This window comes from Ovis canadensis, chromosome 3, assembly GCF_042477335.2.
Source record: "Ovis canadensis isolate MfBH-ARS-UI-01 breed Bighorn chromosome 3, ARS-UI_OviCan_v2, whole genome shotgun sequence".
In the NCBI taxonomy this organism is placed as follows: Eukaryota; Metazoa; Chordata; class Mammalia; order Artiodactyla; family Bovidae; genus Ovis; species Ovis canadensis.
This window is the reverse complement of record NC_091247.1, coordinates 168,410,220-168,437,724: the sequence shown is the minus strand read 5'-3', so window position 1 is coordinate 168,437,724 and position 27,505 is coordinate 168,410,220. Positions and strand designations below refer to the sequence as shown.

The following is a 27,505-nucleotide window of genomic DNA, read 5'->3' as shown; positions in this document are numbered from 1 at the left end:
TTAGGTCACAGGTTTGACATTTTCAGTTTCTCCCACCCAGATTTACTGTCTCCAGAAATCATTGTTGTTCTTCAAACAGAGTTCCTGCTTCAGTGATTCTCTCAGAATCAGCTTTACTATCTATTATCTACTTTCTCTTATGTGTCCCATACTTAACTTGTGATTACATTGTAACTCATGCTACATTCCTCAGTTTATTTCTTATCTTTCTAAATCCTGTTTGCCCCTAGCATCTAAAGATCACTATCTCCTAAAAAGGTTTCTAGCTATTCTTAATTATTCCTAAATCCTAAACTCAGCAAACTTTTTTTGCCATAAATATTTCCCTCACAAACAGGTCTCAGATAACAATCCTTCTCATGGCCTCAAGCTGTGGCCTACCTGCTCATCCTGGGACATTCTTTGTAAAGATCCTTGAACAAATGTCAATGGTTATTTTATAGATTATTTTCTGGGCACAACTGTAGAAGGCTTTGTGCTTTCTCATGCTTCTCTCAAGCACCTCAACATTCTTTCCAGCCAACTCAACCAAAGAAAGGAAAGAACAAGTCAGAATCACAAGAGCTAACCCCTTCATCCTGGGACTGTGCCTGCGGGGTGAAGAGAGGGGGTTGAGGCTGTGCCTCCATTTTGTCAGTAATGCCTAACATGGCTCCTGACACTAGGCCCCACTTAAAGCCTAATGAATCAGATTTTCTAACACTGAGGCCCAGAAATCTGTATTTTAATTAACCAGATGACTATGTCATACAGACAAGTTGGAAAACTACTGAGTTAGATTACCTCTAGGGTTCCTTGACTTGCCCATGAGTGTCCAGGAGTCTCTAGCAGGGGCGTGGGTCGGTGGTGGCCTGCTACAGGGAGGGTTGGGGGAAATGAGTGTAGCAGTGCATGCATGGGATCTTTTGAAGGAGGTCGCCATTATTTTCATTCAGTTCAGTTCAGTTGCTCAGTCCTGTCCAACTCTTTGTAACTCCATGAATGGACTGCAGCGCACCAGACATCTTTATTACCTCCACCATAGTCTGGCCTCAGGTCAAATAATAGGGAGGGAGCACAGCCGCACCCATCAACAGAAATTTGGATTAAAGATTTACTGAGCATGGCCCTGTCAACCAGAACAAGACCCAGTTTCCCCCTCAGTCACTCTCTCCCATCAGGAAGCTTCCATAAGCATCTTGTCCTTCTCCATCAGAGGGCAGACAGAGTGAAAACTACAATCACAGAAAACTAACCAATGTGATCACATGGACCACAGCCTTGTCTAAGTCAATGAAACTATGAGCCATGCCCAAGGTTGGGTATGGCCCCCCAAGATGGATGGGTCATGGTGGAGAGTTCTGACAAAATGTGGTCCACTGGAGAAGGGAATGGCAAACCACTTCAGTATTCTTGCCTTGAGAACCCCATGAACAGTATGAAAAGGCAAAAAGATAGGACACTGAAAGATGAACTCCCCAGGTTGGTAGGTGCCCAATATGCTACTGCAGATCAGTGGAGAAATAACTCCAGAAAGAATGAAGAGATGGAGCCAAAGCAAAAACAACACCCAGTTGTGGATGTGACTGGTGATGGAAATAAAGTCCGATGCTGTAAAGAGCAATATTGCATAGGAACCTGGAATGTTAGGTCCATGAATCAAGGCAAATTGGAAGTGGTCAAACGGGAGATGGCAAGAGTGAACATCGACCTTTTAGGAATCAGTGAACTAAAATGGACTGGAATGGGTGAATTTAACTCAGATGACCATTGTATGTACTACCGAGAGAGTCAATTCCCAAGCAGGCTGATAAGAAGTCCAGGGGTCACCAAGGAGAGATGGGTCTGGAATCCTCAAGGAGAAAGAAAGTACAAACTTTTTCTTCCTCTACATTCCTTAGGATTATACAACAATAATGTATCCTGCTTGAGGAAAGTCTCTGGAAAAAACCAGACCACCTGATCTGCCTCCTGATAAATGTGTATGCAGGTCAGGAAGCAACAGTTAGAACTGGACATGGAACAACAGACTGGATCCAAATCAGGAAAGGAGTATGTCAAAGCTGTAAAGTGTCAGTCTGCTTATTTAACTTATATGCAGAGTTCATCATGAGAAATGCTGGGCTGGATGAAGCACAAGCTGAAGTCAAGATTGCCAGGAGAAGTATCAATAACCTCAGATATGCAGATGACATCACCCTTATGGCAGAAAGTGAATAGGAGCTAAAGAGCCTCTTGATGAAAGTGAAAGAGGAGACTGAAAAAGTTGGCTAAAACTCAACATTCAGAAAACTAAGATCATGGCATCTGTTCCCATCACTTCATGGCAAATAGATGGGAAACAATGGAAACAGTGGCAGAGTTTATTTTTTGGGGCTCCAAAATCACTGCAGATGGTGATTGCAGCCATGAAATTAAAAGATGCTTGCTCCTTGGAAGAAAAGTTATGACCAACCTAGACAGTATATTAAAGAGCAGAGACATTACTTTGCCAACAAAGGTCCATCCAGTCAAAGCTATGGTTTTTCCAGTGATCGTGTATGGATGTGACAGTTGGACTATAAAGAAAGCTGAACACTGAAGAATTGATGCTTTTGAACTGTGGTGTTGGAGAAGACTCTCGAGAGTCCCTTGGACTGCAAGGAGATCCAACCAGTCCGTCCTAAAGAAAATCAGTCCTGATATTCATTGGAAAGACTGATGCTGAAGCTGAAACTCCAATAATTTGGCCACCTGATGCAAAGAACTGACTCACTGGAAAAGACCCTGATGCTGGGAAAGATTGATTGCAGGAGGGGAAGGGGACGATAGAGGATGAGATGGTTGGATGGCATCACTGACTCAATGGACAGGAGTTTGAGTAAACTCCGGAAGTTGGTGACGGACAGGGAGGCCTGGTGTGTTGCAGTTCATGGGGTCCCAAAGAGTCAGACACAACTGAGTGACTGAATTGAGGGTTCCTCGGGACTTCCCTGATAGATTAGTTGGCAAAGAATCTGCCTGCAATGCAGGAAACCTTGGTTCGATTTTTGGGTTGGGAAGATTTGCTGAAGAAGGGATTGGCTACCCACTTCAGCATCCTTGGGCTTCCCTGTGGCTCAGCTGGTAAAGAATCCGCCTGCAATGTGGGAGATTCCCCACCTGCAATGCAGGAGACACTGGTTTGATTCCTGGGTTGGGAAGATCCGCTAGAGAAGGGATAGGCTACCCACTCCAGTATCCTTGGGCTTCCCTTATGGCTCAGCTGGTAAAGAATCTGCCTGTGTGAGACCTGGTTTCAACCCCTGGGTTGGAATAGCCTAAGTTCCCCTGGAGAAGGGAAAGGCAACATACTCCAGTATTCTGGCCTGGAGAATTCCATGGACTGAATAGTCCATGGGGTCGCAAAGAGTTGGACACAACTGAGTGACTTTCACTTAGGGGTTCCTCACAGCTCCAAAAATTTGACTTACTGATTTCTGTATTGTCTATCTCTACTACTAGATGCTATGATAAAACAGAAAAAACAAAACCTCAAAGAGTGAAAAACCAAGATCATGATTTAATCATATTTGTATCCTTCCTTGGTGATGAACAGGGAGGTTGGTGATGGACAGGGAGGTCTGGTGGGCTGCAGTTCATGGGGTCGCAAAGAGTCGGACATGACTGAGCAACTGAACTGAACTGAACTGTATCCTTCCAGCTCCTACACAGTGCTAGTCTGTAGCAGGCCCTCAATAAATATTTGAAGAATTAATCCATGGTAATTTAATAAATGTTATTTTATGTGAGTCCCAACCACCTATGGATACAGAAATCCATAAAAGAGAAAGAAAATACTATGATAAATTTTATGTGATATAATCTTGCACTTTGTGTCTGTCCTAATACATACTTTAAATAAAGGGCTATGTAAATAAGGCTAATGCATATTTAGAGACACAAGAGGAAAGTGGTTGGGTTTTCCTGTCGGCTACAGTATCCCACAAAGTTTCCCAGTGGTGGTGATAACTGAGGGAGGCTCATGATTCAGCAGGAGCTAGTTTTCCTTTCCCTGACTCTTCCAGGTCAAGAAAAGTCATATCCTGACTGGGAAATAGATGTTCTTGGAGCCATGCTATAGGTCTTTAAGCAATTTTTTTAAAAATTTTACTTTTTGGCCACATTGTGTGGCATGTGAGATCTTAGCTCCCTGACCAGGGATCAAACCTGCACCCTCTGCATTGAAAGTGCAGTTTTAACCACCAGGGAGTCCTCATGCTATATAGCTCTTTGAACCTGCAAAGGCCACCTCAAGTTTCTGTGGGCCCCAGTGAGTGAGAAGAGGCATGTATCTTCTGTTAGAAGTTACCCATAAATTTGCCAGCAGCAGGCAGGGTGTCAGCTAAGTAAAGTGCCCCCAAAACATCTGATCCCTCTTCTTGTGACCTGATGGTGGCTTCTCTCACCCCCTCCCCTACATTCCACTGATCACCCCCTGAGCTTCCCCAGCTTAGACACTGTCTGCTGGCCTTGGAAGGTACCGGCTCAGGATGAAATCTGTCACAGGGGTGGGAAACTTAGCCAAGGGGAGGTACAGGAGTTTGGCATCCAGGCCAGGGTTGTAACGGATGCGAGGGCTCCGGGAAACAATGGCGTGCTCCATGCTGTTGGTGACTTCGCTGATCCTTGGCTCTGCTAACTGCATTGTGCTCTTTAAGTTGTCAGTATCTGTTTGAGGGTACAAGACAGGGAAAGAACCAAAGGCTCTATTATTCTTTATCAAAGATCATGTCTTCTGAATTCCATCCAAGCTCCTTTTCCATCAGATTACAGATCTAACATTTCAGGCAGATCTCACAAGCTCTAGGCTGTTCCTTAAACAAACTATAAATAATCTTATTTCCCTTCCCCAATTCAGTAATTATGAATTGAATTCCTACTATTGTGTTAGACTAGCAATGAGAAGACGGAGAAGGCAATGGCACCCCACTCCAGTGGAAATCCCATGGACGGAGGAGCCTGGTAGGCTGCAGTCCATGAAGTCCCTAAGAGTCAGACACAACTGAGCGACTTCACTTTCACTTTTCACTTTCATGCATTGGAGAAGGAAATGGCAACCCACTCCAGTGTTCTTGCCTGGAGAATCTCAGAGACAGAGGAGCCTGGTGGGCTTCCATCTGTGGGGTCGCACAGAGTTGGACATGACTGACGTGATTTAGCAGCAGCAATGAGAAGAACTGTGCCCAGTTCTGCCACTTTTTAGCTGTGTGACCTTGAGCTTAAACTGTTATCATGTGTAAAATGGGGATGATAATACCCTGCCCTAGAAAATAATAAAGATGACTAATAGCAGGGTAGACAGTAGAGAAGAAGAGGATAGAAAATGGGTGAATATAAGTGCACAGAAAAGTTCGAAGGAAATAAGGAAAAACATGGTCTGGTGAAATTCCTAGTCACTAGAGGGGTTTTTTTTTCCCTCCTATGAAAACTTCCTGGAGTTTCCAAATTTTCTACAAAAGCCTGCAGGGGAAAAAGAAAGATGTTATTAAAAAATAGTAACACTGCCTTTGCTTTGGTCATAAGGTCATTATGGGGCTCTGATGAGCTAAGGCACTAACGAATGTGAGGGCCATTCTGTTAGCCTGCTGCACATGGATGTGGAGATGGTCCAAGTCCACCGTACTAACAATACACACAGGAAGCAAGCCACATGATAAGCTTATGTAGCCCTGATCTGCACCCTCACCCCTGCTGAGACAGGAACAGCTCAATGGGGCTCATACTTCACTGAGTGCCCCAAGAACTCAGGAGGAAGTGATGCCTGAGAGCCAGGATTCATGATAAGGACTTAGAACTTGAAAACAGAGAGCAAAAGCTGTCCTGATTTTGGGCATAGTCCAGGAAGCAGAGAAGTCACCCCTTCCACGCAGGACGCTGGTGGGTGGTTGATAAGGGCAGAACAGAGTTGTTCAGGTATACTTCACCCCCCACCCCAACTCCAAGGAACCCCCTTTCTCTTTCCTAGGGAGAAAACTGCAGTGAAAAAAGGCAAACTACATTTTGAAAGTGAAAGTCCCTCAGCTTTGCCACCCCATTCTCTAGGCAAGAATATTGGAGTGGGTTGCGATTCCCTTCTCCAGGGGATCTTCCCGATACAGGGATTGAATTGGAACAATGGGGTCACCTGCATTGCAGACAGATTCTCTACAATCCGAGCTGAGCCCAAATGGAGTCCCTCAAAAGAGCCATGCTGACTTAAAGCCAGAAGGTCTATGGTGAGATAATGTCCTAGGAATCCAACACTCTGTGCTCTGTCCATGGGTCTGACACAGAGTCCATCACAAACAGGGCCCAGGTGGGCAGGTGAGTGTCAAAGGCCTCATCCAAGAAGCTCATGGTCATGGCTCCCTCAAAGGCAGGGAAGGCTATGCTGTCATCAGGGGAGGCAGGCTGGTGGGATGAGATGGCTTTGGAACCAGGTTCTGAAGGAAGGGAGGACCCATAGAAGCAGTGGGGTAGAAGAAGCTATCTGAGACCTGGAAATAGTCTATGGCACATTCTTTCCTTGTTCTCTCAAATATTTACTTTGCTCCTGCTTTGTGCTCAGCATCTACCTTAACACAGATTGGAAGGGAGACAGAGGTACCCTTTAGCCCCTGTCAGTCTCCTGGACAGTGAGAAAGAACATGAGCTTTGCATTCAGACATCCAGGAAACGTTTATGCTATTGAGAGAATTAAGCAAAAATAGTCTATAAAGGGGCCTCCCAGGTGGTGCTAATGGTAAAGAACCAGACTGCCAATGCAGGAGACGTAAGAGACTGGTTGGGAAGACTGGTTGAGCCCTGGGTCGGGAAGATCCCCTTGAGGAGGGCATGGCAATCCACTCCAGTACTCTTGCCTGGAGAATCCCATGGACAGAGGAGCCTGGCAGGTTATAGTCCATATGGTTGCAAAGAGTCAGACATGACTGAAGCAACTTGGCACACACGCAAAATCTATAAAACAGCAGAGATGAGGCTTTGGCACTTAGTATGGACCCAACAGTTCTTCCCTCCCTAGGAAGAAAGGGGACTAAAAGGGCAGTTTTGGCTGGCTTCCCTGGCAGAGTTGAGATAAAGAAACTTGGCAGGTGGCTATGTTGTTCTGAAGCATGCTAAACAAGCCAGGCTGTGGCTCAGTTCCAGGCCCGTGAGGACCAGAACACTGTCCTGTTCACATGACTATTCCAGGGATTCTGTGCTGCTTCTCAGGAATGTGCCTAGGTTAGATTGCAATTAACTGCCATTTCCAATATAGTTCTATTTTGGGTATGGCTAATGGTGCTAGTGGTAAAGAATCCGCCTGCCAATGCAGGAAATGCAAGAGATACGGGTTCAACCCTTGGGTCTAAGATTCCCTGGAGAAGAAAATGGCAACCTGCTCCAGGATTCTTGCCTGGAACATTCTATGGACAGAGGAGCCTGACCAGCTCCAGCCCATGGGGTTGCAAAGACTGAGTGGGTGCATGCGCGTACACACACACACACACACACACAAATCACTCCAAGATACCTGGCCTGATCCTGGGATTCACAAGCCAGGAGGCTATTTGGTTGGCCATAATAACCAATAGCTGTGAGGGCCCTTCTCCACTCTCCAAAGAGACCTGAGAGCTCTCTTTGAAGGAGAGAGAGGGAGAAGAGAGGGAGAAGAGAGGGAGAAACAGAGCTGCCGAGAGTGCCTTCCTTGTAAATACTGGGTGCTTTTTTTCTTTACTGACCTAACAAGCACTTAACGCGTGTGAGATACTTCATAGATATCAGTCCTCACAGAATCCCTGGGAGGTGGGCACTATCATTAACTCCGTTCTCTAAATGAGAAAATCGAGGCTTACGATGACTAGGTAGCATTCCTCACATCTTCTAGCTGGGAAGTGGCAGAGCCGGGATTCAAACCCAGGCAATCTGGCCCAAGCAGCTGTGCTCTTAATAACTTCTCTGTACCCAGGACAGATTCACCTGCACCTGATTCACCAGCATAGGGATGTTTGGTGCGGGGGTGGGGGGTGGGGTGGTGATGGAGGGCGGGCGCCTCGGGGAGAGGCCGAGGTGGGATCTCTCCTAACAACCCCACCTCTCTGCAGCTATCGTTCTGGTACTCCCAGCAGTTCTCAAACCCCAGCTCTGCCGCCAGCGGTGTGGCCTGAGGCTCATAACCGCTCTGAACCTCCATCCCAGGATCTGGAAAATGAAATCGGGTCGGTGACTCCCAAGACCTCTCCACCCGTCTCAGAGACCCCTTTCCCTGCCGGGGAGCTCACAGATCCGGAAGTACTCCTCTCCATAGCTCTCGCGGGTTTCCGGAGGCAGACGCTCCCACAGCTTGCGCATGCGCTTCTCCAGGCCCTCCTTGCCCAGAATGGCTGTCCGGTAGTTCCCCGGCTCGATGATGCTGACTTTCACCCCGAAGTAGTGGAGCTCACGCCTCGGAAAGAAGAGCTTGGACTCAGTCTGGGACCCCACGATGACCAAGAGTCATCAGAGAGAATCACCTCTGACACCTCCAGAGGAGCTGATCTCCCCGGGAGATCAGGAACCTGGGGGTGCGACCCCCACTCCTGCACCAGGCCCAGCGCTGCTTTCATGCAAATAAGCCCTTTCCCAAGCCTGCCTCTGGGCAATTCACACTAGGCAAGCCCAGCCCGGAAGAATCTAGACCACGCCTCGCTCCCACCAGGTCCCTCCCACTCGGCCCCACCCCCAACACCCAGGTGGCAAAGAAATGCAGGGTCTATACAAGGCTTGCATTATCCTTGGAAGGTTGCCCACAGTGCATCTGCCTCCAGGCCTCTCTGTCTCTTTGGGGACTCTCCCTCCTACTCACACAGGCCCAAAGTAGTCCAAGGGAAGGCTGCCCATCACCACCCCACCTCTTTTCATCCCTTTTTTTCTAGGTCCCTGGGGAAGGCCCCTGGTGGGCTAGTCTTCTTCTTGCTACTGTTATAACATCTTCCCTCCATAACTGCCCCAACCCAGCTCTCTTTTCCTGGGGTGAAACCCCCCCGAACTCCCACCCCAAGTGGTTTGGCGCTTGGGCCCAGTCACCTGATGCTGTCAGAGAAAGCCTCAACACCAAACTTGGAGACGCAGTAGCCTCCACCAATGACAGCCACACGGCCCCCACAGCTGGACATGTTGACAACCCTGCCCCGGGCTTTCTTGACCATGGGCAGCATATGGAGGGTCACTTCAATCAGTCCCACCAGGTTCACGTTGATCACCTTCACAAAGTCCTCCTTGGTCAGCCATTCATTGGGACCACTGGGCAGGCCCACACCAGCATTGTTCACCAGGGCCCAGAGGCCTGGGGGTAAGATGGAGGGAGAGAGAACCAGACAGAAATCAGCAGTGTCTCTGGAATATCACCAGGGTCCACTACCCACCACCCACCAGCTCTGGGCTGCTGAGGATGGTTAAGCATGTTCATAAAGCATAGGACAGCCAGACTGGGGGTGTGGGGTGGGGAGCTATGACAGCTCAGAGGAACATATACCTAGAGGGGCACTTCTGCTGATGCACACAGTCTACCAGCTTAGCTGTGCCCTGTACCAGCTATGATCCAGGCTTAATAGGATCTAAGCTATTAGCTCAGGGGAAAAGAGATCTCATTTTCATACCAATGAATTAATGTTTCAATTCCTTCCCCCATCATACTTTCCCTTCTCTATTCATCTGAGTATAAGAAACCAATTCTGCTTCACACATTACCAAAATTGCTCCATTCATTCATCCATTCACATATCCATTCATTTCATGCATCTGTCAGTTATAGAGGAAGGTGCTAGAGGCACAAATTGAACAAAACAGGGTCTTATTTTTCTAGGAGTTCACAAGCCAGAAAAGAAATAAGATTTATAAGCAAATAAATAAAACATTTAAATAATTTTGGAAAAATATGAAAACAGCCATCTTTGAAATATTTAAATAAGTTGGTATTAATATAAATGGAGAGAAATAATGCTAGGTATTATCATTTAGCTCTGAAAGGGCCAGACTTGAAGAGTCTCAAGTTCTAGTACTGGTTCTAACTCCAGCCTTGAAATCACTTCCTTTCCCTGGGCCTCAGGTTCACTGCTGGCTGGATTAGGACAGTCATTTCTAGCCTGTGGTTTGCAATCCTGAGAGCTTTCAGGCTGAATCCCATAACGTGCTAAGGAAGGGAAATGCAGCAGAACCTCAGTTTTCATTTGTTTTACATACTGAGGTTCCAAGTAAATTCCACCTGGGGAGGGGCTTGGGGGTCCTTCCCTTCCCCTCCCCCTGTCTCACTACCCAACTTGGGCTATGTAGCCTCAAGAAAGTCTTCCACACACGCAGGCAGGTCTGGATGTGCACACCAATCCTGGTTCACCCCTTCCTCTAGGGCAGGGGTCCCCACACAATCTGTGTCCCCACCCTCTCTTTCTACTTTCCTCCAAGTTGAGACCACAGGAGACCCCTGGCTGGCAGGACTCAGAACTTCCCAGCTAGAGGAGACTATCTTGCCTTAGAGTGAATGACATGAGCCCCTGAGACCCAAAGACTGTAAAACCCGAGCGGTTCTGGTAAAAAGCTCTGCCTGCTGGTAAACCAGGACAGCCTTAAACTTTTTTTTTTTTTTTCCTCTGCAAAGAGGTCTAGAGAACTTTCATAACTCTGTGAACAACTTCAGGGTCAGGTCAACTTGTCATGTCCAGAGACTCTAAGGGGCAACAAGAAAGTGTATGAGGACCCCTTCCCCCCATTTCCCAGTGCTGCTTAGACCTTGTACTAATTCCGGGAAGCTGTGTAAGGTGGATTACATGGGAAAGAGTAATTAAAGTAGCAGATGAGATTTAACTCAACTGACCTTAAAATGGGGAATATATTCTGACTAGCCTGCTCAGCCCAATATAATCACAAAGGTCCTTCTAAATGGAAGAGGGAGCCAGAAGACAGAGAACCAGGGAGATGGCAGCATGAAAGGGACTGCGCCCGACCTTGCTGGCCTTGGTGATGAAGAGGTCATGAGCCGGGTTGTGCAGGTAGCCTCTAAAGCTGGAAAAGGCAATGAAAGCAGTCCTCCCTAAAGCGCTGTTAATACGTTGATTTTAGCCTGGGGAGACCCATTTTGGACTTCTGACTTCTGGAACTATAAGATAGTAAGTATGTGCTCCCTTAAGACTCTAAGTTTGTGTGTGTTTATTACAGCATTTATTACGTGTGCTCAGTCGCTTCAGGTTGTGTCCAACTCTTTGTGACCTCATGAACTACAGCCCAGGCTCCTCTGACCTTGGGATTATCCCAGCAAGAATACTGGAGTGTGGTGCCATTTCTTTCTCCAGGGGATCTTCCTGACCCAGAGATCGAACCCTCTGCATCTCTGCATTGCAGGCAGATTCTTACCACTGAGTTTCCTGGGAAACCATATGAAACTAATATTACCTGGTGAATTATTAACACAAGGGGCTCAAAGCCGAATGTAGGGCACTGGGGGGAGGCAGCATGGTGAAGAAAGAAACTCATTCTTGCTGAATTATTCATTACTTAGTTCTTTTCACAAGTATTTACTGAGCACCTTACTAGATGCCAGACACAAGTACTCAGGATATATAATAAATAAAAGGAACAACACCTTCCCAACGCACACACCAACCCCAGAAGTTTTATTCTAGCAGGAGAAATAGATAAGTAGGAAAACTAAGTAAAACATTGAGTGTTGAATAGTGGTAAGTGCCAAAGAAAGAACTCAAGCAAGAGTCACTGTCTGCCCCTCCTGGGCCCAAGAGTTCTCTGCTCTGACTCATGTGCACAGTCCCCAGTTTAGTTCCCTCAGGAGGCAGGACTTCCCCCAGACTGCTGCTTCTACAACTGGGCCACGCTTTCCTCCCATTCCTACACCCACATCCTGTACGTGGGAAACTCCCTGGGCTGGTCCCCATGCAGTCCTACTCTAGCCCTAGCCCACAGACTCCTTTCCCAATAAGAGCAGCCCTCCTGACATACACACTTAGCTTCAGGTCAACCCAGTATCCGTCATGATATGAGAAAGAGGACAGGTCTTGCTCCTCACCCTGCAGTCTAGCCCGATATAGTCAAGGAGAACAAATGCCCTGACTCAGAGAGTCCAACCTCATGTTCCCTCTCCCTTCCCTCCAGCCTGATCCCAACAAGAAGCGTGCTCACATTTCTACAGGAGCTGTTGATTAGAACAACCGAAGTCCCAGGGAGACATTTAAAGGTTTGGACATTCGGAACACATGTTCCCTCCCTGATCTCCTAGTGCAGCTACCCACCAAACCCTGCCACCCCTCTGAGTTTCTGGGAGAGAAAACTTCCTTGGAAAATCATCTCTTCATGTGGACAGTCCAGTGTGCTTCTCCGGTGGTGCTAGTGGTAAAGAACCCCCCTGCTGATGCAGAAGACACAAGAGATGTGGGTTTGATACTTGAGTCTCCAGGGAAGATCCCCTGGAGAGGGGCATGGCAACGCACTCCAGTATTCTTGTCGGGAGAATCCCATGGACAGAGGAGCCTATCTACAGGGCTACAGTCCATAGGGTCTCAGAGAATCAGGCACTACTGAGACGACTTAGCATGCATGCATGTGGACAGTCCAAACCACGCAGCAGTTCCCAGTCCCACTAAGCTACAGCCTCAGTCCCTTTCTCTCCAACCCTACCTGAACAGGGTCCCTGCTAACTGTCAGATGCCTGTGGGAGACAGAAAAAGAAGGATACACTGAGAAAACCAAAGAATGCAATTTGTCCCACCTTGTTCACCCACTTGGTCCCTCACCCACTGGGCTGCTGCTTTGATGCTCTCTGTCTTGGTGACATCCAATAGGGTGGTCTGCAGCCGATAGGAAGTGTCTTGCTGAAGCTTCTGGGCCCCCTCCTCAGTGAAGCAAGCAGCCAGCACCCGCATGCCCCGATCAACCAGCTGCCTGGCCAGGAGGTTCCCGAAGCCCGAGTCACAGCCTGTGATGAAGACATACTTGTCTGAGAGGTTGCGGACCAGATTGCAGTTCTTGAACCAGCGGTACATGAAGGAGAGGTCCGAGACAGCTGCCATGGTGTGTATGGGGGCACCGGTGATGAGAGGTGATGGCCAAGAAGAATCGGGGTCAGGGGACAGCAGGAGAGGCGTGCCCTCTGAGCCAACACCTGCTGGAGCCTGCTGAGAAGAGCTCTCCTCCCTTCGGTTGCCAGCAACAGATGCACAGACCCTGCATGAGCCACTCTGTAATTTGTATAGGTGGATGCATCACCACACTAATTAGCCAGAGGCAAGAAATTCAAGTTCAACCTGAAGCTTTGTTACTTCAGACAGCCCTGGTGGCCGCCTCTCTCTCCTCCAGCCTTAATGGGCGAGGGTGCCAGGGACGGGACAAACCACAGTGGTGATGCTGGTGCTGAAAGGTGGCTCACGTGGGTGGCCTGAGCAGGGGAGGGAGTAAGAAGGACTAAGCCCAGAGGACCCATCCTGGCAATCCCCCACCTCCAGCCCAGGGATCAAAATCATTTTTTATGAATGCAGGCATGTAAAGAAATGTAATTGTTATTTTGAGTAGAAAGATGAAGATGAATCTGTTAATGCAAAACAAACAGAACTGGTTTTGTGCCCTTCAAACCCCAATGGAAATGAGTTCCAGTGTATCAGCTCTTTGGAATTCTCTGTTCTTAGGTGAGTCTCCCCTGATGAGAGAGGATGAGAAATAAAGGGTCTGCTACAGGGTGGATGCGCCTCCATTGTTTTGAGGTCAGAGGCAGCAGGGCCTCCTTAAGGGAAACTGGTTATGTGAGACCCCCAACCCCTAGAAAGCAGAAACTCCTGAGGGGCTCAGGGCCTGGACCCTTGGGAGATGATGCTTGAGTCACCAATGAGGAGTCCCCACTTCACTCCAAGCGAGCCCAGCACCCCCCCAGCAACTGGACAAGCAGAGGTCTTCAAGGATCGAGGACACATCAACTTCCCCAGCCAGGGCCCCCAGTGGGCATTTTCTTCTACCTCCAGGTCCAGGCAGCTGGTAGGCTGGGTTGAGGATCCTGAAGCGGGGGCGATGTCAGGGGAAGCAAGGGACTATAACGTGGAAGCAAAGGACTATAAAGTCAGCTGACACAATGCTTAATGGAAAGTGCAGAGGGAAGGGAGGCCAGGAGCCAAAATGATTGTAGGGCATGAGGCTGATAACAGGTCCAGCCACAGGTGGCAAGAAAAGTTAGGAGGAGACTCTTGGGGCACAGGGAGGGGAGGCAGGAGAACAGAGTTCTGAGAGAAGCATCATTGAGATCGAGGCTCAGCCAGATGATGAGGAGGGGTGCCCTGGGCAGTTGTAGGAAGGACCTGGGGCCAGATCCTTGGCTCTGAGAGGGGGTGATGTACGAAGAACTGAGGATGCAGGTCAGGGACTTGGGAAACTCTCTGCGTCAGGTCTTTGAGGGAATGGAGAGATTCCAGGTCATGGGGCAAAGAACTCACAGAGAGGTAGAAGGGAAGCCAGTGAAACAAAGGAAACAAGGAAATGAGACAGAGGTGTGAGTAATCCCTCACCCAGGATTGCAAAAATATGGGGACACAATGATGCTGGAGTCTGTACTGGTCCTCAGGACAAACCTCTAGGGTCATCATTCCTCAGAACTATCCTGGTGACCAGCCTGAAGGACCCGGGACCAACTGCCTACACCTTCCCTGTCTAGAGGGTCTGACATAAAAATGAGGCCATGAAGTCCTCTAGAGTGAAGGACAAGGATGCTGGTATGCTGCACTCTCTACTAAGGTTAGTTAGCTCTAGAATCAGACAGAGCAGGTGTCATCTTGGGAAACTGCAGGGAGTTTGGCATTCTATACCAAGAGTGCTGGGATTTGGTGCGGGGAGTGGGGGGAGGGGACGGGTTGTGTGTTTGTGGCAGTTCATGGACCCAGTCCTGGGGAGCACACCCAAAGCCTGTAAGATATGGAGATGGGAGATGGGAGGTGGAGGCAAACCTCACTTACTTCCTATCCACCCCAAGGCACCGCCTACAACTGATGTGGGAGGCATCTCAGAATTCTGTCTGCCTCCTTGGTGAGTGAACAAGGATGTTTTGGCTCAGGGAAGTCAGACAATGTCACTCAAGGGCTGAGCAGGCCCAGGAATGTCCCAGTTCTTGAGACAGCCCCAGATGGTGAAATCCAGGGGTTTGTCTCTAAACCTGAAAAAGAATGAGTTGGAACTGCCCTAACAGAGGCCTGGGCCTGACTTACCATCTCCCGGGCTCGTCTGCTGATTGCCAGGACACACAGCGCTTCCCTGGACTCAAACTTCCAACATCGGAAAAGGCAGGTTGTGGAATGGGATGTTGGGGGGCTGGAGGACAACACAGAGAGCTCTTCTCCCAGGACTGAGAATGCTGCCCCCTCTGATGACCGGCCCTCCTACTCAGATGAGGCTGCTGGGTGCCCTGTGCATCCTTGACTCCTGCGCACAGGTATTTTCAGTGGAGACAGGACACTTTACCTACTCCAGGCCATTTCCATCCCATGGGACGGGGAAACCAAGGCACACCCTGAGGAGGTGACTAGAGACAGAGCACGTGGGGCTGAGCCCCTTCCCAGAGGCTCACACCCTCCAGGCAGTGCAGATTCCTCAGCGTGGCAAGAGGGCCGTGGGGCTGAGAGCTTTGAGACGCTGCCCAAGAAACAGGGCACAGATGTGTGCTATTGGATCCCTGTTTCTCAGCCACAAAACTTTGTCCTTCCTTCCCAATATCCCAGAGCCTCAGGAGAAGCCTGGGGCAGAGATGAGGAGGAGGATAAGCTACCTGACCTTAGAAATGGAGAGCTCCCCCTTCTACCTTCTCTCCTTCCTCTTGAAGCATTGTCCCTCACACAGCACCCAACTAAACCCCTGTGGCCCCCAGTCTTGACTTGATAGGGCCCTGGCCCTTGCGGAGCTCTGGTAGACCGTGGCATCCAACAGGAAGGAGGGCGGGTAGCTCATAAGAAGTAGACAAGCTTGGCATCCCAGTCAGGTAAGTATTGGGTATGTGGGTGGCAGGCAGTCAGGGTGTGTCCATGCAGTTCATGACCAAGCACAGAGATTCAGCTTGCATTTTTCCCAAATATTTTCGGTTATTTTGATGTCTGTTCAGGATGAGAAAGTTTCTGTATGTGTGTGTGTATGTGTATGTGTGTGGGCTACAGTCCACACACATACACATGGGACTGTATCCCTCCATCCCTCCATTCCAACTCATGGCTCTAACACAGGGAGAAAATTTCTAAAAATTCACGCCCTTCCCTCCCCTGGAAACCCATGCCCCAGATTAATCATTCAAATTCCCCAAGAAGCACCCAAACTCTTACCCCAGGAATAACTGTTCCACACTAAACAACCTCTGGCTCTATTCCTGAGAATATCCAATACATAAATTGGATATTTCTATAAACACTAGAGTGGGCTTCTTTGGTGGCTCACTGGTAAAGAATCTGCCTGCCAATGCACAAGACTTGGGTTCGATCCCTGGGTGGAGAAGATCCCCTGGAGGAGGACATGGCAACCCACTTCAGTATTCTTGCCTGGAAAATCCCATGGACAGAGGAGCCTGGAGGGCTACAGTCCACGGAGTCACAAAGAGTTGGACACAACTTGGTGACTAAACAACAATAAACGCTGAAATCTAAGCCCATGAAAACCATCTGCTCTAATGTCAGTTCATCTTGAGTCCACAAGTCTCTGTCCTCCCTAGATTCAGTTTCTTCCCCAAACAACAAGGGATTCAGATGAGACAGTGTTCCCCCGGTCTACCAAGCCTGAATCCTTTCCTTACATCACCAGTTGACCACATGGGACCCTGAGGTTAGAGCTAATGTCCTCACTGTGTGGATGACTCAGAGCCTGGAGGATGGACCTAAGACTAGAGGAGGTGCTAATGATGGACCCAGGCTTCCAGACAAGGGTTTGCTTCTCACCCCAAGGTCCACAGCTCACTCACCTGATGCCAGGAATGGCTCCCCACAGAGTTCTTTGACCTATGGAATTGCCAAAACCCATGCCTCCCGGTGGCTCACCTGGTGGCTCAGAGGTTAAAGCGTCTGCCCGCAATGCGGGAGACCTGGGTTCGATCCGTTGGTTGGGAAGATCCCCTGGAGAAGGAAATGGCAACCCACTCCAGTATTCTGGCCTGGAGAACCCATGGACGGAGGAGCCTGGTGGGCTACAGTCCACCGGGTCGCAAAGAGTCGGACACGACTGAGCAACTTCACTTTCACTTTCACACCTCCTGGAAGCCCCCATCCAGAACCTCAGGGTTATTCATGCTGGTCTTGAAATAACTGTGCTTGATCCTAGCCACCTTTACCCCAAAGGTGGTAGGAGAGTTCCCTGCTTGAGGCCAAGAGGCAGAGAGGCAAGGCATTCAGAACCTCAGGAAACAAACAGAAAACAATAGAATCTCAATTCAGAGTGGAGTGGGATAAGCTTGAAAGTTTGAGGAGTTGTGAAGTATAGCAGCCAGGGAGATAAAACTTACGATAATGGTACTGTTTTTGTATAGAGCTTGAATAATTTTCGAAATAGTTTATTTATATGGTCTTATCAACTCTGGGTGTGTATGTTAGTTGCTCAGTCATGTCTGATCCTTTGCGATTCCATGGACTGTAGCCCACCAGGATCCTCTGAACATGGAATTCTCCAGGCAAGAATACTGGAGTGGGTTGCCATTCTCTTCTCCAGGGGATCTTTCCGACCCAGGGAGGGAACCTGGGTCTCCTACATTTCAGGTGGATTCTTTATGGGCTGAGCCACCAGGGAAGTCCCTTATCAACTCTAAATCCTGCCATCAGTGGTGCAAGGCACCACTTATAAGCTATCTCCTCCTATTCTCTGCACATGTATTCAATTATCAGAGTTTGCCCATATTACCTCCTTCATACTCCTCAGTTCTCTCTCTCCCCTCTCCTGCTCTAGCTAACAACCTGGCTGTCTGTCCAGTTATCATATTGGGTTATCGTAACTGTCCTCTAAGGAACCCCTCCCTGCCTGTGGTCTTGGCTCCCTCTCATTCAAAGCCAACCCTTGCTCTAGAGGCTGATTTGACTCTTTTCACTCCCCTGATTAAATCTCTTCTGTGGGGTTCCATTGCCATTACAAAGATGGTCTCCAACCTTTCCAAGGCCTACATCTTTCTACAAGTCCACCCATGCCTATCTGTCCCTGGTGGATCCCACAGCTTAGGCTGTCCACAGTCACTCATTGAGCTGGGCATAGGCTGACACCATTCTCATATTCTGAAGCCTTCCTGCCCTACTTTGCCTGGTTGCCAGTGTCTCAAGTTCACTTCTTCAGTCCTTGGTTCAGACCCTTATCTCCTGAACCCTCACCTCATTTCACTGGCTACCAAGGCTAACTACCTTCGCTAATGCAGTCACAAGCAGCAAAAATGATGATGATGGCATTACTGCATCTCTTTTTCCTTTCTCAGCTGTCAGACACTTTAGGTAAAGGACCAAATTTTCTTGAACCAGGGACACTTTTTGAGGACTCACAGAAGTGCCCAAGAAGTATCTGTTGATTCAAGTTAAGTGTTCCATGCCCCCGCTTCGAGGGCTCCCTGAAGCTGAATATCGCAAGTGTTATGAACATGGGCTCCACAGCCAAGTAGTCCAGATCCCAATTATGCCTCAGATACTTTCTGAATGTGGGCCCACATCAAAGGTGGGGAGTGGTTGAAGCGAACTCTGTAGTCCTGGAGCCCATTCTGATACCTGAAACTTAAAAAGGTGCTTCCCAATGAGAGACCTACACAGAGCAAGAGAGAGGGGTTGGAAGGTCTGTGAAGAAAGGAAACCCCAATTAAAGTTGGCCCCCACCCAGAGGCACAGAAGTAAGAGGAACAAGGGAGGGTCTCTGTGCCAAGCCAATACCTGAGGGAGTCTGAGAAGGCCTCCATGTTGTACTTGAACGTGGAGGAGCCTCCAGCCAAAAGGCTCAACCAGTCCATGACGCTGGAGGCATTGACCACATGGTCCCCTGCCTTCTACACCAGGGGCAGCAGGCTCAGGTTCACCTTGATCACCCCCAAGACGTTCACCTCTAGCAACTACACAAAGCCCTGTTTGGTTAGCCACTCATTGGGTGCGGTGGGTGTGAGAATGCTGGCGTTATTCACCAGACCTCAGAGTCCTGGGAAGAGTGAGGGCAAGAGGGCAACACTGTGCTGGGCCCAGGAGAGAGGTCTCAGCCATGGTGCCAGGTCATCTTCCAACTGAGTTTTTTAATTGAGTCAACAACAATGTGCCATGAAGTAGAAGGGAAAAGAGTTCAAGAGAGGAAAAGAGGGTGTGGCGGCTGCAGGGCTTTCAGGGTTTGGATATTCTTTGAGTTATTGGAAGGCAGGTAGGATCCTACTCATTTTTCTGCCCATCAGTAGGCAATAAGCCCCTTTATTAAGGTCACAGACAGAGTTTGGGAAAATAGAGTGATGCTCACAAATATCAGAGGAGAGAGACAGAGACTGGGAGAGAGGAATGGTAAGAAACAGAAATGAAGGGGAAACTAGAGAAGAGAAAAGAAAAAGGAAATGAATGAAAAAAGAAATGCTAAAAAGAAAAGAAAAAAAAACCATGAATAATCACTTTCTGCAAGCTGGTTGGGAAAGATACACTTGAAAACCCCGATAGCAGAATTTAGAGAACAGGCCTGCATTGCGCATCAGGAGACAAGCTTTGAAAAAACCTGCACCAATTCCTAGGCAATATCAAAGCTTTGAAAATTGAAACACCTTGGGGATCTTCCCAGTAAATGAACAAACACAAAGACATGTGGGTGGTATCTCTGTCCCCCACAGGCTCCTTCACCCACTGGGTGGTCACAGTCATGCTCTCTGTCTTGGTGATCCCCAAGATCACTGTCTCCAGCCTGTCTGATGTCTGGTTCCTTAGCTGCTCAGCTCCTGCTCCCTCAGACACGCATCCAGAACCCTCAAGCGTCGCAGGTCCAGTTGCTGGGCCAGGAGGTTCTTGAAGCCTGAGTCACACCCCATGATGAAGATGAACTTGGCCTGGATGGTGGCTCACCACCTGCCTCTCCCGTACCAACACAGGATGTAGTGCAGGCCCACAGGACTGCCAGGGACAGTCACAAGGCTTTGCAGGGGACAGTGCCTAAAGGCTGCAATTAAACTAGAGTTCCAGCACTCTCTGCCATGGAGCACTCAGAGAGCCTCCCGTTCATACTGGAGTCCCTTCTGATCTAGATCTTATAGTTCAAACTGTCAGCTCCACTCAGCAAATGTTCACTTCTGTTACATTCCAAATGATTCAATAAGTCAATACATCTTTTTTAAAAAAGTATGTATTTGTTTATTTGGCTGTGGCAGGTCTTAGTTGCAGCATGCAGGATCTTCGTTGCACTGTGTGAGGTCTTTCAGTGGGAACACGGACCTGTGGATGTGTCATGTGACCTTCAGTAGCTGTGGCCCTCAGGCTTAGTTGGTCCACTGCATGTGGGATCTTAGTTCCCCAACCAGGGATTGAACCCACAACCCCTGCATTGCAAGGCAGATTATTAACCACTGGAACACCAGGGAAATCTGAAGTCAAGGCTTTTTTAAGGTATGTAATATTAAAACATACTATTTGATGGCATAAAATCCCCCAAAGTCTCTATAACCTAATTTTTATAATCAGGAAGGTGAACTAAGATGACTGGGAGATACCTCCCACTTCAGTTTGCACTCAGTCAAGAAATCTGTATGACTTCATACAAATGCCTTCTCCACTGAGTCCATACTCAGACCATCATGAGAAGAGAGGAGACACAGAGAGTCAGGGTCTCTGGAAGCACTGGGACATCAGGGGAATTCCTGCCTTGATCACAGTAGGTGCTCAGTAAGTGTTAGCAGAAAACATAAGACTGGGCTCCAGAAGTGACTCCCACTCACCTCCATTGGAGGGTGGGAGAAGGGAATCTGGGCTGGGGGATCTGGCAGGTGGCAAAGGATGGAGTGTAGTGACTCTATAGGAGGAGACCCAGGGAGGACCGCAGGGAGGTTTCTGGTGAGGGAGATGCTACATGTCCCCAGGGAAGGGTTTAGGCCCTACCTATCCCTTACAGACCTTTCTTGTTTGTCCATCCTGTGCTAATCCTGGGACCCCAGGTCACACGATAATCCCCAGAAAGACACATTAGCCCCTCTCTTCTGCAGACAAAGGGATGACCTCACTTTCGTCTTCAAATCCTCCTCAGATGTTCCCACTCACCCCTTCACCTCCGTGAGGTCACCTGACTCTTCCTTTCATAGACACACACACATTGCTGCCCAAGGCTGTGTTCAAAATCACTGGGCCTGGGTAAATGTCTCAATTTTCTTTTAAGGGAATATAATCAATGGAAATTTAAGATTTCAAGACAAAACAAGAATTGGTTTCTGTGTTCTCTGTCAGGACCTCCAATGATGATACCACTTTCCAGCCAAGATTGACTGAGTTAGCACCTAGGCTGATGTATCAGGCTGGTGGTCACCCTTCACACACATCCCTAACTACAAGTATCTTTAGGGAAGAAGAGTTCTTATCTCCAACGTGCATTGCAGTGGGAGGGGGACACTGGCCAGGGCCAAGGCACACCTGGAAGAGGTGGACAGGGGCCGATGATGGAGGGGGGCCTGGACCTTCCCAGCTGCTCAACCTTCCCCTTAAGTATGGATTCCTCAGGGTGGCGGGATGGCCATAAGGCTCAGAGCCTTAAGAGGCTGATGAAGGAACAGGACACAGACAAGAGCTACTGATCTCAGTTTCTCACTACAAAACATGTTTCTTTCTAATATCCCTGAGTCCTAAGTAATGTCCCAAGAGGAGACTGAGGAGGAGATGGGAGTGAGGTGAGATGAGCATCCTGGTGACATGAGAACTCCGCTCTCCACTCTATTTCCCTCCCCCAACGCATCCTCTCCCCACTCTGTACACAACTCCCCCCTACAGTGCACCCCAGTCTTGGCTTACAGGGCCTTAGCAGGCTGGGGGTTTCTCCAGTACACCATGAGATCCACCAGGAAGCTGGGCAGGTAGCTCATGGGGAGGTAGATGAACTTGGCATCCCAGCCAGGTGAGTATCGGGTGCGGGGGTGGCAGGCGGTCAGGGCGTGCTCCATGCAGTTGGTCACCAAGGACAGATCCTGGCAGCAGGTTGTCTCCAACAAGTCGACTGATTTCATGACTGTCCAGAAGGAGAAGGAATCCAGATAAATTTCGACCTCTATCCATTCTGACTTAGGGATCAACTTATGGAGCAATGTTCTTAAGAATCCCTAGACCACCTAACTTGAATCAACCTACATTCTCAAATGAGTGCCCCAATTCTTACAGCAGGAGCAATGGTTCCACACGAAGTAACCTCTAGTTCTTTTCCTGAGAATATCAGGACTACATAAACTGCAGGTGTCTACAAACAATAAATCTGAGGACATGAAAACCAGCTGTTCTAATGCCAGCTTGCTGTGACTACACAGGGTCTTCCCTCTCTGGCTTCAGTTTCCTCCCAAAATAAAAAGGGGTTCAAGGAGACAGTGGTCCCCATGTCTACCAAGCCTGGAGACTTTCCCTAGATCACCAGGTGATTACATGGAACCCTGGGGACAGAGCTCATGTCCCCACTGTGTGGGTGACTCAGAGCCTGAAGGATGGACACAATACTGAAGGAAGTGCTAATGACTGACCCAGGCTTCCAGACAAGGGTTTACCTCTCTCCCCAAGGTCCACAGCTCACTCACAGTTAGCCATGAACTTCTCTCCATACAGTTCCTTGATCTCTGGGCTGGCCTGATTCCATGATGCCTGGAGGCCCTGAGAAAGTGCCTTAGGGCTGGTCACATTGGTGCTGAAATAACCAGGCTCGATCATAACCACCTTCACCCCAAAGTAGGAGAGCTCCCTCCTGCAACGCAAACAGGCAGAGGGGCAAGGACTTCAGTGGTCTTCCAACATAAACACAAAAACACACCAAAAATTAGTAAGATGCCAAGAAAAACTGCAGCGGGATAAGCAGAAAACACTGGGAGATTGTGAAGTACAGAAAGCCAAAGGGAGAAATCTAATGATGCTGTTATTCTGAATAGAGTTTGAATATTTTTCCTAATATTTTGTACACATGTGCCTACACCTCTGAATCCTACCAGTTGTGTTCCAAGGTACTGCTTAAGTACAATCTCCTCATATTCCCCTCACATCCAACTGATCACCAAACTTTCTATATTTTATCTGCTCCATACTCCTCAATTTCCTCTCTTCCTCTCCTAACTGATCTACTTCCTGGCCATCTATCAGCTGGATTGTTCTAACTATTCCCTAAATATCATCTCTTTACCTGAGTACACCCTTCCCCCACATTGGAGCTATCTTCAGCCCAGCATAAGGTAGGGTCTCTACTGCTGATATGGTTAATTAGTTCCCTTGATTAATTGCTTCCATGAGGTTACACTGCCTACAAGGTTCCCCCTACCTAATATTATAGCAACAATAAATGTGGAACATGCTGTAACCAGTTATATCAGTGACAATTCTGCCTCACTTTCAGACAGTGGGACATCACCCAGGTAAAGTAAGTTCATTCAAACTCTACAGTCATGGAGCCCATCCTGTCATCAAGAACTTAGGTAGAAGCTTCCCAATGAATGCCTGGTAAAGTAAGAGAGACAATTACAGAAAAAAAGAGCTCCAGTCAATGATGAAAGGAACACTGTGAAAGGCTCCCCCAGAAGCACAGAAGCAGGAGGACCAAGGTGGGCAGTCTGTCCCAGGCCATTACCTGAGGGAGTCTGAGAAGGCCTCCACACCATACTTGGACATGCAATAGCCTCCACCAAAGAGGGCCACCCGGCCCATGACGCTGGAAACGTTGACCACACGGCCCCTTGCCTTCCGCACCAGGGGCAGCACACTCAGGGTCACATCAATCACCCCCAACAGGTTCACGTCCAAAATCTTCATGAAGTCCTGTTTGGTCAGCCACTCATTGGGTGCAGTGGGTGTGGAGATGCCGGCATTATTCACCAGACCCCAGAGTCCTGGGAAGAGTGAAGGCAAGAGGGCAACACTGTGCTGAGTCCAGCAGTGTGGACCCTGTCATGGTGCCAAGTCACCTTCTGACCGGGAGGACTTTAGGAGAGAGGCTGCAGTGGGAGTGGCTAGAGCAGAGACTACCATGCTCCTGGGGGTTTGGGGAGACCAGACCCAGTGGACAGTGGGAGGAGAGAAGGCAAGCCTCCCTCCTGACTCAGTCTTCACAACCCACACACTGCCTGGTGACAGGGAACCTGGTGACAAGGAACCAGAGTTGATGAACGCAGGTACTGAGGTTCAAGAGATCTAGTGTGCCTATAGTCTGGAATCTGAGGATGAAATTTTGAGTTTTCACAATCCATATTGCTTTTGCAGACATTATAAATATTCCTCTGACTTTCCAGATTTTCTAACTGAGTACTCAACAGTTAGTATGAAGGAAAGAGAGGAAAACAGAGAGAAATAATGAAGAATGGAGGGAAAGAGTAGAAGGAAGGAGAAAACAGATGAAAGACAAAAATAAAAGGATGATTGAAGGTTAAAGGCAGATTGGTTGAGGAAAAGAGATCTGAAGTCCCAGGTTTGGGGGAACTGGTTAGAGGCGTGGTATTGACCTGTAGGGCCTGGCCTTGAAGCACTTGCATCAGTATTGAGCTATATTCCCACAAAAATTTGGGAATTCAGTGGGTAGGCTTTCAGGAGAAGCCATGCTTCCCCAAATTGGAATTACATGTTTTCCCAGAAAAATCTACCTTCTTCCTCCCATCAGAGGCCACTCCGGCCCCAGTTCCCTCAGATCACAGGTTGCCCAGCTTCATAGAAGCCTGTCTGTGAGACACAAAGACACATCAAGAACTTAAAGACTTATCGACTAACAGAACTCAGGACAGAACAGAAGGGTCAGGGCAGTTGGGAACAGGGTGTCAGAATGAACACACAGAACTAGCCCCTCTACTGCTCAGCACCAAGCCTACCCTTGTAGAAATGGGTATTCCTCATTATTTGACCAAAGATCAAATTAATACCTGTGATTAGAGCTTAGGGAATTGGGTAGAAAGAAGTTTACCTAGACATCATTTATGCTCAATGCAATGAATAAAATATGGGAACCAATTACATTTATACCATGAGATAATTTTCATGAAGTAGAGCTATTCTAAAGAATATAATATTCTCAATCATTATTTATTAAATTTTTGAACATATTTTTGTTACCTGTAAAATTGTTCATCTTCTTTCACTGGAACATTAGGAAAGAGACTATATCTAAATTGTAATATCATGTATGTCAAAATGTTATCAGCACTTATCTATGGGTGGTAGGATTTGGGGTGATTTGGTTCTCATCCACATACTTTTCCCACTGTCCACCATGTCATGTTTTAAATCTGTCTTTGGATAAACTAAAGTTCTTTCCTTCTCCCATAAAACACAGGTACAACTGTAGTACCACAAAGAGACACATCACACATAGGGAACAATAAACAAAAAAAAAAGAGAATGTGACCCCACTGTAGTTTTCAGGCCTTCCTTAGACAACTCCTGAGAGTTCAGTGTCAGCACCGAAAATGGGTGACATTAAACCTCTAGTAGCCTGGCTATGGGTCACCAGCAAGACCATGTTCAGGTGCTGAGAACACAACCCAGCTCCAGCCCTGCTCCCAGCCACCCATGCAGCCTTCCAGCCAGAGTCCCCCTCTCCACCCCTCCTCCAGAAATTCCACCCTGATTACCCTGCTCACACAACAGTAAGAAAGCCAGACTTTCGCTGAGACAGGAGGGGACACAAGACAGGTAGTCTGCAAGGACACAGTCTCATCAGGGAAATCTCTCCCCCAAACTATAGAAGCTAGGTCAGGAGGTGGGGGTATGGGGTGGCAGAGGTTTGGCTGGTCAGCTCCGTGAGGTGAAGAAGGCAGGTGGGACTTCAAGTCATAGAAACAGCTTGGAATGTTCCCCAGGGAGCTGACAACCAGTGTCCCCACACGCAGAGAGAAGAAATAAACAAACAAGAAATCTGGTTGGTACCTCTGTCCCCCACATGCTCCTTCACCCACTTGGTTGCCGCAGCAACGCTATCTGTCTTGGTGACGTCCAGAATCACCGTCTGCAGCCTGTCTGATGTCTGGTTCATCAGCTGTTCAGCCCCCTGCTCTGTCAGACACGCAGCCAGGACCCTCAAGCCTCTCAGGTCCAGCTGCCTGGCCAGCAGGTTCCCGAAGCCGGAGTCACAGCCCGTGATGAAGACGAACTTGTCCTGGAGGTGGCTCACCATCTGCCTCTCCCGGTACCAGCGCAGGAGGTAGTACAGGACCACGAGGACCGCCAGGTACAGCCACATGGCCTTTTACGGGACAGGCACACACGCCTGGGGTGAAATAGAGTCTGGCTAGTGATCAGACAGGAGAAATTAAGAACACACAGGATTATTGTTGGCAAACCAGGGTCCAAGCTCTCTCGCTTGGAGTTCTCAAGATTGTTCTGCTCACCTTCTTCAGTGAGTATGACTGACTCTAACCCCAATGTGTGCTTTTTGGTACATTTAACCCATTTCTAATAGACGTCAATGTAATTACGACACAGTCTCTTAGGGATGACAATAGGTTTCCCAATGACCTCTGTCCTGTCCTCTCACTCCTTCCTGTTTGCCTCTGCCCTCCTCTCCCCTCCCCACCCCCACACCCACACATTGGAACCTGCACATGGCATGGTTCCATGGCTCATGACTATCTTCTTCTCGTTGTCCCTTTCAAGTCTGTTACCTGAGTTTCCCAGATCTAAAGAATATTTTTTGAAGGGATATACTTAGATTCATGAAACACATGGCTTCAATACCCAGTTTGTCTGCCAACTAGCTGTGTGACCTTGGGCAAATGGCTGAGACTCTGACCTGGTTTCCTCCTCTGGCTCTGCTCACAGAATTCCCTCCTAAAAGGCTAAGTACCCTCAGCTTCTCTAGGATTAGAAAGAGAAGGCAAAAGAGAATAAGGTCTCACCTGGTTCCCTGGACCAGAAATTGTTCAGAAGAGCAGTGGGGGTGTCTGAGGCACTATGAGGAAACAGGAAGGGAATGAGGGGGCACAGGCAATGGTGAGACTTCTCCCAGATGCTGGGACGGGTCTTGGAAGGACTCATACAAAGCTGCTCTAACAGTTGTTCCCCTTTTACTCTGTGAAGATGCCCTGCCCCCAGCCCTGGTTGCCCGGCTCCATTGGCTTCTCCCTTCTGTGCTAAGCCCTTGCCCAACCCAGCACCACACCCAGAATCCTGACCAATCAGACACTGAGAAGAGACTGATCTGAATCTTGGCAAGCATTAACCGGAGTTCTAACTCTCACAAGCAGGGAGATCTATAAATCACAATGATGGAAAGGAATAATTGCAGTTTGTATTAGGGTGACAGTGGAGAGGAGGAGGGAGCTGACCCCTCAGGAGACTAAAGAAAGGACCTGAGGCTGGACCTCAGAGCAGCTGTGCACGGAGGATACCATCCAGTAACAGGGGTGGACCACCAGGGTGGGGCTAAAAAG

General features: G+C 48.5%; 2 protein-coding genes and 1 pseudogene across 16 annotated transcripts; all 3 read right to left on the bottom strand.

The window, feature by feature from the left end:
* Positions 1-3,500: 3,500 nt before the first annotated feature.
* Positions 3,501-13,010, bottom strand: SDR9C7 (short chain dehydrogenase/reductase family 9C member 7). Its single transcript, XM_069580994.1, has 4 exons — positions 12,710-13,010; positions 9,025-9,283; positions 8,241-8,404; positions 3,501-4,668 (listed from the first exon to the last, which is right to left on the bottom strand). Exons 1-4 carry the CDS (start codon positions 13,008-13,010, stop codon positions 4,451-4,453), a joined length of 942 nt encoding a protein of 313 aa, XP_069437095.1. The 3' UTR covers positions 3,501-4,450.
* Positions 13,011-13,778: 768 nt separating this feature from the next.
* LOC138436360 (retinol dehydrogenase 16-like) lies at positions 13,779-20,151 on the bottom strand (annotated as a pseudogene).
* Positions 20,152-20,255: 104 nt separating this feature from the next.
* LOC138435863 (retinol dehydrogenase 16-like) lies at positions 20,256-27,224 on the bottom strand. Of its 15 annotated transcripts, none has more exons than XM_069580988.1 (6): positions 26,972-27,224; positions 26,004-26,364; positions 23,722-23,980; positions 22,688-22,851; positions 21,921-22,134; positions 20,256-20,464 (listed from the first exon to the last, which is right to left on the bottom strand). In XM_069580988.1, exons 2-6 carry the CDS (start codon positions 26,314-26,316, stop codon positions 20,431-20,433), a joined length of 984 nt encoding a protein of 327 aa, XP_069437089.1. In that variant the 5' UTR covers positions 26,317-26,364; positions 26,972-27,224; the 3' UTR covers positions 20,256-20,430. The 15 variants fall into 15 exon arrangements, with proteins under 15 accessions (XP_069437089.1, XP_069437081.1, XP_069437090.1 ...); XM_069580980.1 differs by having other exon boundaries at positions 20,256-20,360; positions 26,972-27,207; XM_069580989.1 differs by having other exon boundaries at positions 26,004-26,360; positions 26,972-27,207.
* Positions 27,225-27,505: the final 281 nt, after the last annotated feature.